Consider the following 12,706-nt stretch of genomic DNA (forward strand, 5'->3'; position numbering starts at 1 on the left):
AAGGCCGGATATTTGTCGGCCCGTGACTGCAGTTGATGTCAACAAAACAACCTCATGTAGCCTTCCACACCGTATGAAATCCCCCGTTTTTGTCCTTTTGGTTTTATTTTGAAGCCTTTCTAAATGGGTATTCCTGGGTAAGAATAACTTTTTCATTCTCATTCAACTTTTGGTTGCTGCCCCCTAAAGTGGGGACGAAAACATAGAATATATATATCCTCACCATCACTATTATACTTGAAAATTATATCGCTAATATACAGCGGCAGGCTTATCAATGCACTCGGAAACGGGGAGCGAATTTCCTTGTCTAAACTGGCAATAACTCATTTGGAACGCACATCGCGACCTATCAGGATAGCTGTTGATATCTCAATATGGCTGTTCCAGGTACAAGCCGGTCGCGGCGGCAAAAACCCAGAGCTCCGTACACTATTCTACAGACTGCTCAAAATATTGGCTTTACCAATCCACCCGCTTTTCGTCTATGATGGCAAGGATAAGCCGCCCTTCAAGAGAGGAAAAGCTGTATCCGGGCGGAGCTACGGGAATGCACCGATCATTCAGCTTTCGAAGATTTTGATCGATTTGTTCCGGTTTCCACGTCATGATGCCCCTGGTGAAGCAGAAGCAGAATGTTCCAGGCTTCAGATGGCCGGAGTCGTCGATGCGGTCATGAGTAACGATGTGGATGCACTCATGTTCGGGTCGGAGTTTACTATCATGAACTTCTCGAAAGAACCCGGAAGCAGCTCTGGTGGCGCAACACATGTTACTAGTTACAAAATGGGTGGCGATGACACATCCAACGTGATTCTTGATCGTTCTGGAATGATTTTATTCGCCATGCTGAGCGGAGGCGACTATCTACCATCGGGTGTTCCAAAATGTGGCAGTAGACTCGCCGCGGAAATTGCGAAAGCGGGGTTCGGCGAAGACCTACTAGAAGTGTTAGAGGCAGACGGAGGTGATCTCGATACACGACTCAATGAATGGAGAGAAAGGCTTCAGTACGAACTCGAGGAGAACGAAAGCGGATATTTCCAGACAAAGCACAAAGTTGTTCGAATCCCAGAGGAGTTTCCCGATCAGACAATTTTGTCATACTACGCGAAACCTGTTGTTTCATCAGATCGAGATATTGAATCTCTGAAATGGCGCCTACAGAATGCATGGGACAGAGAGGTGGACGTTTGGCAACTAAGGCAATTCACGGCTGATGCGTTTGAATGGAATTATCGCTCTGGAGCGAGGAAGGTAATAAGGCTCCTGGCTGAGCCTCTGGTCTCCTACAAGCTTCGTCTCGGACAACATCCTTCGACATTTGGCAGGCCCAGATTGTCCAACAGTAATGCTCGCGTCCTACAGAAAGTATACAAAAGTCGAACGAGCTTCAACACGGATGGACTGTCCGAACTTCAGTTCGATATGATTCCAATTGATATTGTTGGCCTGGATCTACTGAGCGAGGAGCCAAATCCCCCACTGCCTTCCCAAGGAACAGCAGCAGCCTCTGGCGATGAGGAAGAAGAAGGAGAAGGCGAGACGGGAGTTGTTCCACAATCACCAACCAAGAAAAGAACTCCAAAACGGTACGATCCTTACTCTACCGAGAAGGTGTGGATTTTCGAGACCCTGGCTTTGATGGGTGTCCGAGATGCCGTGGAGGGTTGGAAGAAGGAGCAGCAGGCAAAACAAGCCGCAAAACAGCCCGCAGCAAGAAAGACGACAAGCCGGAAACCGGGTCCCAGAAGACGGAAAGAGCTGGATCCGGGCATGAAACAAGGAAGTATCCTGAAATATGGTACTCTCAAAAAAGGGCGCTCCGACATGACGGAATACAAGAATGCGCAGCTGTTCGAAGCAGCAGTTTCCACGACATCTCCATCCAAGTCCCAGCCACTTTCAAGCCCTGGAACGTATGGACTAACAATGTCGACACCTCCAAAAATTGGCCAGCGTGCAGATGGCTTTGACTATCTAGTTGATCGGTTTGCATCGTGCAGCCTATCTGGATCCCCGGTTAAACGACGCCCGGTTACGAGATCTACGAATTCTCGACGTACGGCTCTAAGCCCAGGTGGTGGTATGGAGATAGTTGAAATCGCAGACGAGGATTATTCTCCGCCCGCGACACCGAGAATCCGTATGAGCTACTCAAATACCAGCTTCAGGGAACTACGCTGCCATGACCATTTCACACAGCCGTGTACAGTCACACCACCAAGTTTAAATAAAGGGAAATTGTCGTCGGAAATAGACAACCTTGAAAACGCCGTTGCATCTCTGCAGCTAGATCTGCAGTTGGAGACGCGTGATGCAAAGACTATAGAAAAATCGCCCAATAAATCACCGAAGACGAAACCTAAGAAGCCACAAGCCGATTCCGAAATGGTCACTCCTAACCGAAACATTTCGGATGTTCACGAGGAAGACCCACAACCAAAACATCGAGCGAAATGTGTCAAAGATGAAGATGCTGTTTTATCTGCGAAAGAAGATGCGCAGAGTAAAACAGCCTACCACGATCTCGCCGATACTAAGAAAACCCCAACTCACATTGAATCTGTCACTGTATGTGGGGGATACTGGAACGTGGATACTGAGCCTCCAAATGAAGAGAACGAAGATGAGCATGCTCAAGATCTCGAAGAGACAGACAAGGGCAAAAAGAAGACGAAGAAGAAGCGGATTCCTCGAGTCAGTATTCTGGACCTGACTTGATCCTTCTCACATCATTACCACATTTGCAGCGCTCTTGCGCATGTTCTTCCAGCGTATATTTGATTTGGGATTGCAGATATTACACGACTTACTACTTGGTAATATTTTCTGGTGTTGGTGCATTGCATATCGTTATTAGTGCTTATCTATCTTTAGACAGGCTGGCTATAAAATCAAGCAAAAGGATTACCTGTAGTACATCTTTTTATTGCGTTCCTTGTTTCCAAAAAGCACACTTCCCGTCGCATTTCCCAGAGTTCCAGTACTTTTGAAGGTCACTACGAAAAGGCTCTAAAATAGTTTCATCATAGAATTGGTAATCAAACACCTCTGGTAATGGATACTGGTGAATGCTAAAAGATGGCTGTTTTCAAAGAGTTCCAGAAAGCAGGTAGGATATCCTGACTTACAGAAATAGTATAGTATAGACTGGCTGTATTGGTCACCACTTTGTAGGACAAGAATAAATGCTTAAGAACGGTTTTTGAAGAGGAATCACAATTGATCGCTGGTAATGGATATAGATGGTTAACAGATGGTGTCCATGGTATGAAGTTCTAATTCGAAGTAGGACTTTCGCCCTGTCCATCTACGAGCCCAAGAATCTTGTGGCTACCGACCTCATTTTGACATAAAGATCATCTTGATATCTATCTAAATATACCCAGGCCGCTGCTCTGTCTGCCGCCTTTCATTAAATTGAAAGCATTGAGCGCGGCAGCTCGGGGTTCGATTCCCCGTATCGGAGTCATGCATTGTTAACATTGTTATTATATATATTCCCCGTTTCGTTTTTATTATAAGATCATTTTTATTTATCAATCTCTACAACTGGGCAAAGGCGATGATTACCGTTATTGAGGTCGGGATGATGCTCTTGAGTCGGCCTTAGGTAGCCCGCATTTACCCTGCGGGGAGAATCCCAGCCAACCGATCGAGGGACATGGTCGGGGCTTGACATGACTTGTGCAAAGACCTCCATCTGCAGCTAAACGTAGGTACTGGGGTCCAGCCAGCTGTCCCCTTTACCGCTTCTTTGAGCCAATCCCATTGCTGGGTTTCTTGCAGTAGGTTGCATGTAGATTGTACCTAATTTTGCTCTTTAGCGCGGAGGGCTGAGCCAAAAATAATGCAGTTTCATGACATGCCATCCCTGAGCAGGGGCCAGGAAGTGATTCCTGTTTGTCACGAGCGGCTATCATAACAATCTGCGAGCTTTGCCCACCTTTCTTTCTGGTACGGAGGAGCTTGCTTGCCACTTGGTGGGGAATGGACCGGGTAAGAAAACTCGGACTTGGACGACTGACTGTTTTCGGAGGCGAGTATTATCCCGGGCGAAGGAGAATTCAAGGAGCAAAGGTGAATGAGCGGGTGCCGAGGCGGCGCCGGGCGGTCGCAGTGAGGCGCTATGGAGTGGTATTTTATTGCAGTTTGAAACCGCTAAACCAGAAGCAAGACTAGACTACGTACCGCGAAGTAACAATCCATTGCGAGTCTCAAAAATTTGCTTCCTCGGTCTTCCGCCTCAAAAGAGTGATTTCTTTCCTCTTTGGGAGCTGAGCGCCACTGCGTACATTCTCACTGCCTCCTGAAGAATTTGAACAATGCAATTTTTTTTTGTAGAATCTCCCCGCTTGAGTCGCCTGCGCTTGTCCTCAGTCCAAAATCCCGAATCTGATCCATCACTCGTTTCCCCAGGGTGATATCAGAATTGTACAGGATGAGTATGCAGAGCACGGTCCAGAAACTGCCCCTCACATGGTTAGATTCTGTCATTGGGCGTCAGGCGTGATCTGCATTTGGCTGCATGTCAATGATCTCTCAGTCTCCAGCAGTGTCCAGTCACCAGTGTCCACTATCCTCTCAACGCCATCCGGATTGTGAAGTAGAGAGCTTTCTCTGGTGAGGTAGACAGCTAGAGTCATGCAGCTTCGCCAGATGAGTCACCTCCAGCGATCCGACCATGGCCGGGAATTTAGTCTGATATCGAAGCAAATCAGCTTGTTGCTGAGAGTCATGGGCAGATTGATTGCTGGAACGTGTCTGGACGATCGAGCACCAGCCGCAATTATACCCAACCAGATGGGACTGCTCCCGACTGGAGTAAGCCTGAGGTCCTGGACATGCAGACTTTTACGGCAGTTTCGCACAAGACACCTAACACATGTTCCTCTTGAGTCAACTGTCCTCGAGACTTTTGACTCACTCTATACACCCAATCCCTGGCAATAGCTACGTAGTTGCCTTTGTTCCGTCGCAGACTGGCAGTCTTGCATTGCGATACCTCTGTAATTTTATGACGGCCTTCGAAAAAGTAAGAAAAAGCCTTTGCGAGTAGAAAGACAAAATGCGGTGAACAGCTGTCCACCAATTACCATCCACGTTTATACAGTATCTATCCAACCACAGCCCGTAAAAATCGACCAACGGGTACAGACTCCACCAGCGCAGGCAAACGACTCCACTGCAGCGAATGCGAGGCGGGTGTGGTATCGAGGCGTGACAGTACGGTACAGGATCTGCTCCCTGGTCTCTTTTCCCATAATAACACCGATCGTTGCTTCACCCCTCATTCTTTTTCTTTTCCTTCTGCTTTCTCATCCAGCAATCCAGTCCCGTCCAGTCTCCATCACTTCATTCAAATCTATATTATCTATACCCATTCTCCAATATACCAGATATCGTCAAGAGTTCCCGCCGCCATGGCTTTCGTTGAGCTGTAGATTCCTCGCTGGGGAGCCTTCTCCCGGCTCCCCAGTCCAGCAGCTCCGAGTATCTCCCAATTTGACTTGACGATATTTGTCCCTCTTTCGACGCAACTGCCAGGAGCGTCGAAATTGCCCTTCAGTACTTTCACGGAAGAAGCACTTGGACGTCCGGATTGGACGGAAAGGTGTTCTTGTGGCTATTAACAAAATCTTTTGCTCCCTCCTCCCTCTCTTCGATCCCGATCCTGCCATTCCTCCCATCCTCCTAACGACTTCATACGGCTACTCCGATTCTTTTAACGCTTTTACGATAAAAATTTTACCACGACCGAGACTTCCGCGGTCCTCCTTACACCACTCCGCATCCCCCCCTCTAAAGGCATTGACGCAATTGACCTATTGCGGGTAATAAAGTTTATCAATTTCCAAAACATTTCACCTATACCCCCACTTCCGCTGCGTGCCGCTTGTCCTCGAGCACGCTCTTGACTCGAACCTCACTTAATTACAATTCTATTGTCAATCGGAACAATGCCGAAAACCGTTCATTCCAAACGGGCCTTGAAAGGCAACTCAAGCCCCCTAGCCAACTCCGGGAAAAAGTCGAGCAAGTCAGTATCACTCGGTCAATTGAGCTCAGATCGGAAACGGAGGGCTTCTTCATCAACCGTCTCCAGCCTTTCTTCGGTCACGTCAATGGAAGGCCTGAGCGATGAGGATGAAGACGCGAATGATTCAGAAGATGCAGATGATGAAGATGATCAACCGATTCTTCTTACCTCGTCATATGTGAATAGATCTCATAAGGCGAAACGTGCGAAGACAAAAGCTGTACCGGACGATGACAGCGAACATGAACTTAGTGACGGGCCCGACTTGGAAGACAGCTCTGATGATGTCTATGCTGCCGTTGATTATATCAGTGATGGCGACGACGAGGAACAAGATGTTGAGATACTTGAAGAACTCATGATTTTAGAATCAGAAGATGAGCACGATTTATCGAGCGGGCCTAATAATGGTGTTGGAAACGCTCATGACTGGGCTGGCCCCAATGTTTTCGATGACGACATGTTATTTTCCGGGGCACCATTTTTCGACGAGCAGCAGTTATACAGTGCCATGGAGGCCTTTGGGGAAACTGATGTGGCAAGCGAGACTGCAGTGGAGACGCCTGTGCCCCGTCGGGTGCATTTCGAGGAAGACTCCGATTCCTCATCCGACAGCGACTCATACACCGAGGACGAAGTCCCCAGTGATTTCCTCCAACAGGACAGTCTCGACCCGCAATTGCGTCGCATGATTGAAAGTGACAACAATGAGGTCAGCCGTCGTTCGTCTCGCCGACAGTCTGATGAGATATACGGAGACTCGGACTATGGACATTCCAATATCTACCACGTCGAGTCCGACGGTGCCGCTTCCGAGGGGGCCTCGAGTGGCTATGAGAGTATGCACAACACCGAAATTTCCAGCCACCTGTGCCCTCGGTTTTTGCTAACATCCTTAAAGCCGATGATGGCGAGACTACAGATGAAGACCTCCCACCTCCAGCAACCATCACTCACCCACGATCTATTCTCCGTCGCGATTCCTCTGCTTCTTTGGTTGGCGGAGTTGAAGAGAAAGCCGAGCCTACAAACCGCCGAAGGAGAGGGCCCATCATGGGCACCTTTGTTGCTGACCCACACAAGCCGGTTGCCCTAGTTGATTGCAGTGGCAAACATCTTGTAATCATTCCCGCGTATGCATCCTCTCGACATGACTGGCTCGAATCTACCGCTACCAGCGCCTGTGGAACCGCAAACAACAGCCCACGGGCAACTACCATGCACCTTATTGATGAGAGCGATACTGACGCTCTTGTGTCTCCAAACGTGGATCTCAGCCCTATGCTAGCATCTAGTGCCAATCTGATGATGACTGCTCTGGGTAATGATATTGCTCCTGGTGGTCAGGTTATGGGTCCTCCAGAGGCGTTTTATCCGGCTCGCGATTTCGCCATTGACAGTTCCTTTGAAGAGGATGACGAAGAGGATGACCCGGAAGCTCAATTGAATGTAGATGATTTTATTGACTTTGGAGATGGCTCATCAGATGAAGAGCTTGACAAAGAATTTGACGAAGAAGCTCTGGCATCCCCGATGACGGTGGCGGCCCGGGGTAGCACAAACGGCACACCTACCCCCAATCGCGTAGCAGACCCCCACCAAAACAACAGCGCAGAGCGATTTTTGAATCACCTTGATCAGGGCATTGTTACTGCTTTCCGTCAAAATCACAACCGATACCAAGCACTGTTGCGACTCCCGCAACACCGAGAATTCATGCCGGCCAATTCCCCCTCCCGACCGGCCAGTGTGTTTCGACACGCCCGACATGCAGACCAGCGTACCCCTACGAGAAAACGCAAGGCTAGCTATGCGGGCGGGGAAGCAGTGCGGCGAAAGCTTATGAACGCTCAACGGCAGAGTCAGGTACCGTTTTAGACGAGCGATGGGTATTAGATACATAGAGTGTTTCGGCTGTTGTATCAGCCAAGCCAGCCCTCGGAGGGGGTTTCGAACTGCATGCACATGGACCAGGGTCGTGAAGGATTCGCGGAGGAATCAAATCCATGACCAAAAGTTTGAGTTTGATGACGATGATTATGAAATTTTTTTTTTTCTCTCTCCTTCCTCTCTCTTTTTCCTTTTCTGTGTTTGTTTTACAATACCTGGAGTCGGAGTGGCTTTCGGGATATACCTCATACCTCAATTCTCGTGTTGCAGAGACGGACTTGTTTGTATTTTTGTGGATATTCAGCAAAACCAGCTAAATAATTGGTTCGTCATATTAAATCAAGATATTAAATCAAGAATACCTATTCTTGGAGCACGTAGTCGATCTTCTGCAAAGACAAGCTGGGCTGACGAGTGAGGGCGAGTCCGGGAGCTCCGGGGTCGGCGGTTAAGCACCTTCCTTCCCTGCTCTCTCGACTTCAAGTTCTCAGGCACCACGACTTGGCACTCACCCCCCCTCCACCACTCTTCTTCTTCGCCTGCAGGAACAATCCCCAGCCTGACGACCCCGAACCGTCCATGGACCATCTGGTTCTCCACACCCCGTCACTGCCTATCATGTCGGCCCAATATATTAATAGCCCTGGCGAGACGCTTCTGCAGGGAGGGCGGCTACACTGAAACGGCCATTGATTGGCGATGGCTTCGCGCCGCCAGCGTTTCTGCAACGAACCAGTCGAACCAGCCTGGCTGGTCCTGCAAAGGACTGGAACCTGCGACAATGGCGCTCTCACTTTGTCTTACTTGCTCTCGATGTGACATTCTTTTTGTTGCCCACTTGCTTTGGGGAGGCAACCCCATTGCCTTTGTTGTTGCCGCCAGTGTCTCATGATGAACCCTTTATAAGGACCCTCCCGTCTCCTGCTCCTCCTCTGGCCCGGTTTCTATTCCTCTGCATCGCTCTGTTCTATTTTCTTTTTGCAGTTTCAGGCACAGACACTCGTTACTGTCTTGTCCTTCTTTTCCTTTTACCAGTCGTTCCTGTACTTCTTATACTTGGTACTCTGTTCCTTCTGGACTCTCTCTACTATCGCTGGTCTCGATATTATCTCTTGTATCTGTTATTTATAGACATCACATTCTTTCACCATGAGGACCACGTCTTTGGTGTCAGTCCTTCCCTTCCTGACCATGGTTCAGGCCACTGGCTTGGTACGTATCGTATCCATTATCTCTATGATACTACCCATGCAGTACTCAGTGCTAACCGTCATCTGCAGTGGTGGGGTAGTGATGAGTGTTACACTGCACCTGACACCATCAACAATGAGTGTACAGAAGAACAGCAGGCGGGCTTCAATTGGGACAGTCTCGACATTGGTGACTTCTCCTCGTACGGTGGCTTGGACTTCTCTGGTTTCGCCTGCAGCAGCGGCTTTGGTGGGCTGCGCACCCGGACGTTCAACGTAAGTGGCACTTCCCCACTACAAGATTTACACGCATAGATACCAATGTCTTTTAGGAAAAATGTATCACCGGAAAGGTTGGCAAGGCATCAGCGGAGAAGACTTCGTCGGGCCCGTCTTTCTCCTGCGGTCAAGGTCAATCTGGGTTCTCGATTGATAAATTCCATCTCTTCACCTCTATAGAGGCTGACGTGACCATCTCCTTTGGCATGCCCGACGGGTCTACCTGTAATAAGGTCTCCAAGTGTTCATCCGCTGGTACGGAGGTCACGAATGACCAATGTGGTGGTGCCATCTCCGTCGGCTTCGAGTTGCCAGACCACAATGAACACGACGACTGTGACCTCGGTATTGGAAGCATTGGCTTTCTCTGTGGTCCAGGCAAGCCTACCTTCACTCCTCCAGCTGGAACCCCGTCGGATACTCCTACTCCAGGCCTTCCATCGTCCACTCCGGAAGCGCCTACAGGCACTCCTATTGTCTCCACCCCTGTTGTTTCCGTTCCTACCCCCACTGGTTCGAGCCCCGTCACGTCTACTCCAGTAATCCCTCCTACCACGTCCTACCCTCCGGGCAGCAGCTCCGTGCCGTCTACAATCTCGACTGTGTACAGCACCAGCGAGGTTACTATCACGCAGTGTGCACCCACTGTGACGAACTGCCCTGCGGAGTCCACGCAAGTGACCACCTCGACGATCTTTGTGTCCACCACTTGGTGCCCCGTGACACCCACGGATACTCCCTCGATCCCATCCGGCCCCGGCGAGAGCACTGAAGTCCCTCCACCGGTGGAAACCGAGTCATCAGATACTCCGGCTCCATCCACCCCTGTTGCAACCACCCCTGCTCCAACAGAAACGCCTGATGTTCCTGGAGCCACCACCCCGGTTATCCCAACCAGCGTCGACGCAGGCTCATCTTCCGTTCCTCCATCAGGAGACATGACCACTACGATAATCACTTACTCGACCGAGACCTACTGCCCGATCACCGACACCGTTACTTCTGGCGAGTCCACGTTTACCACGGTCACCAGTGGCTGGTCTACCACCACCCTGACCATGACGACAACTGTCTGCGGTGGTTGCAGTGTAACGGATATTCCTGTTCCAAGCCCGACTGATACTCCCGTTGCGCCGACTGATACTCCTGTTGCGCCGACTGACACTCCTGTTGCGCCGACTGACACTCCTGGTGTCCCAACCGGGGTCAACCCCACGACAACTCCAGTGGCGCCAGTCACAACCCCAGGAGCCTCGTCTCCCCCTGACCAGACTGTCACTGAGGTTACCTACGAAACTGTCACTACCTGCCCTGTCACCGACACCATCACCACTGGTGGCTCTACAGTTGTTACTACATACACAACCACCTCTACGGCCATTCTCACTTCGTCTTCAACTATCTCTGTGCCAGCCGCTACCAACCCAACCTCAACCCCAGAGGCACCGGTCCCGACAACCTCTTGCCCTAACGTCGTCCCCAAGTGTATCAACACCTGGCTCAATCTTATCCCCGACTGCAAGTCCAACAGCGACATCACCTGCTTCTGTCCCTCGTCCGATTTCACCGACAAGGTCATCTCGTGTATCCAAGCCTGGGGAGCCTCCAGCGACGAAGTTCAGTCGGCTCTGTCTTACATGGCTGGTATTTGTGCCAACTATGTTCCTGAGAACCCGGGTATTATCACAAACGTCCCCTCGACAATTACCCTTACGCCTCCGGCAGCACCAACCCCCACAGACGTGAGCCCTGAGCAGACCGAGAGCCCTGCACCTACTGCACCTCCCTGCACTACAATCACCTACTCGACCTTCACCGTCACCGTTCCCCAGGTCTCCTTCTCTACTGGAACCGTCACGGAAACAGCTGGTGCTGAAGCTGGAGGCAGCACCGGTGTCAGCCCCGCTACCGTCGACCTTATCCCGCAGGCTCCTGCAGACACAACTCCAACCGGTTCAAGTGGAACTGGCTCAACAGCCATCCCCAACCCCTGGACAACCCTCAGCACAGGCACTCCTTCCCCAACTTCAAGCCCCTCCCCCTCTCAACCACTATTCACAGGCGCTGCCTCTTCTTTCCGCGCGCCCATGACCTGGCTAATGGCCTTGGCTGTGCCAGTGCTAGCTCTCTAAAGCACCCCTCAATCCACGTTCCATGTTTCTATCGTTCCTTCTACATTGCCCAGTTCATAAATTTATCTGACGCATTTATTATTTTCATTTGATTGGTAAACGTATGCCCATGTTCTCACGTTCATCCCTGTCTAATACATACACCATCTAGGATGATCGGTCAGTCAATGGCCTCCCTAACAAACACTCCTTATTTGGCCCAACTAATTCGGATCGGATTCCGATATCACATCCATCCGCATGTACAATTGTCTAAAACTGTGTTACATAAAATTCATCCAGACTAAGAAAAAAATAAACTCTGTTTAGTTTTTACCTTCACAACTGCGCCTACTCCAGAGTGACGTTGTGTTGACCACTGCCTTCTCTCACTTTCTTTCTTGACCTTAACACATCCTCTTCTCTCTCCCTCACCATCCTTCTTAACCTCAACACATACTCTTTTCCTCACCATCCTTCTTGACATCTACACGTCCTCTTCTATATCTACTCTTCCTCAAACATCTTCTCCATAGTAAGTCTCTGTATTCCTTTTTCTCGACCTCTCAGTTCTTGTAACAGCTTGTCATACTGAACTGAATCTATTTTTCACAGGCCCACACAGGATTTCTGCACAATTTCGGATGCTTCGATCCCAAAATTGAGGGGCGGACTCTTGAAATTTCTCGCCCAAGACGATTTACTTTCTTTGCTAGTTACTAACAAGAAAGTACTTGAGCTAGTATCTCCGGTTATGCTTATCTCCGAACCAAGAGGATACAAGACACGACCATGGCCTCGGACACTGAGGTCAAGGCTGTGCTGCCTGAAGAAGAGCAACAGCCCCAGCAATCCATCGACAAAGACCCGAGTCTGGTACTGTCACATAGACAGTCGCAGTTGCAGCGAAACGACCGTTTCGTTTGGAGGATTTCGGTCATGGTCCAAATGTGCAAGACCCGACTGATATAAGGTTTTTTCTACTGCCAGACTCTGATCATATGATGACAACACTGATGTGGGAAAACTGAGAGCAAGGTTCGCCACGGCTTATGGAATCCTGGGCTAGTGGGACAGCCATTTCGTATGTCGACTACTACGATCCAAATGTGGAAGTCCCCTAGTCATTGGCCAGTTACCGTCTACCCTTCAGGCTGTGGTACATTTAATCGCCCATTGCATGGAATCGAGTG

At 49.8% G+C, this 12,706-nt stretch overlaps 3 protein-coding genes across 3 annotated transcripts; all 3 read left to right on the plus strand.

Moving 5' to 3' along the window:
• Nucleotides 1-123: 123 nt before the first annotated feature.
• On the plus strand, nt 124-2,724 carry APUU_30367S (crossover junction endodeoxyribonuclease; the record flags this gene model as incomplete). Its single annotated transcript, XM_041701452.1, has 2 exons — nt 124-137; nt 270-2,724. 2 exons carry the CDS (start codon nt 124-126, stop codon nt 2,722-2,724), a joined length of 2,469 nt encoding a protein of 822 aa, XP_041554336.1.
• A 3,239-nt stretch (nt 2,725-5,963) lies between these two features.
• APUU_30368S (uncharacterized protein) lies at nt 5,964-7,921 on the plus strand (the record flags this gene model as incomplete). The annotated part of the gene is made up of 2 exons (XM_041701453.1): nt 5,964-6,882; nt 6,945-7,921. 2 exons carry the CDS (start codon nt 5,964-5,966, stop codon nt 7,919-7,921), a joined length of 1,896 nt encoding a protein of 631 aa, XP_041554337.1.
• A 1,161-nt stretch (nt 7,922-9,082) lies between these two features.
• Nucleotides 9,083-11,534, plus strand: APUU_30369S (extracellular serine-threonine rich protein; the record flags this gene model as incomplete). Its single annotated transcript, XM_041701454.1, has 3 exons — nt 9,083-9,145; nt 9,214-9,399; nt 9,456-11,534. 3 exons carry the CDS (start codon nt 9,083-9,085, stop codon nt 11,532-11,534), a joined length of 2,328 nt encoding a protein of 775 aa, XP_041554338.1.
• Nucleotides 11,535-12,706: the final 1,172 nt, after the last annotated feature.

This window comes from Aspergillus puulaauensis, chromosome 3, assembly GCF_016861865.1.
Source record: "Aspergillus puulaauensis MK2 DNA, chromosome 3, nearly complete sequence".
Lineage (NCBI taxonomy): Eukaryota > Fungi > Ascomycota > Eurotiomycetes > Eurotiales > Aspergillaceae > Aspergillus > Aspergillus puulaauensis.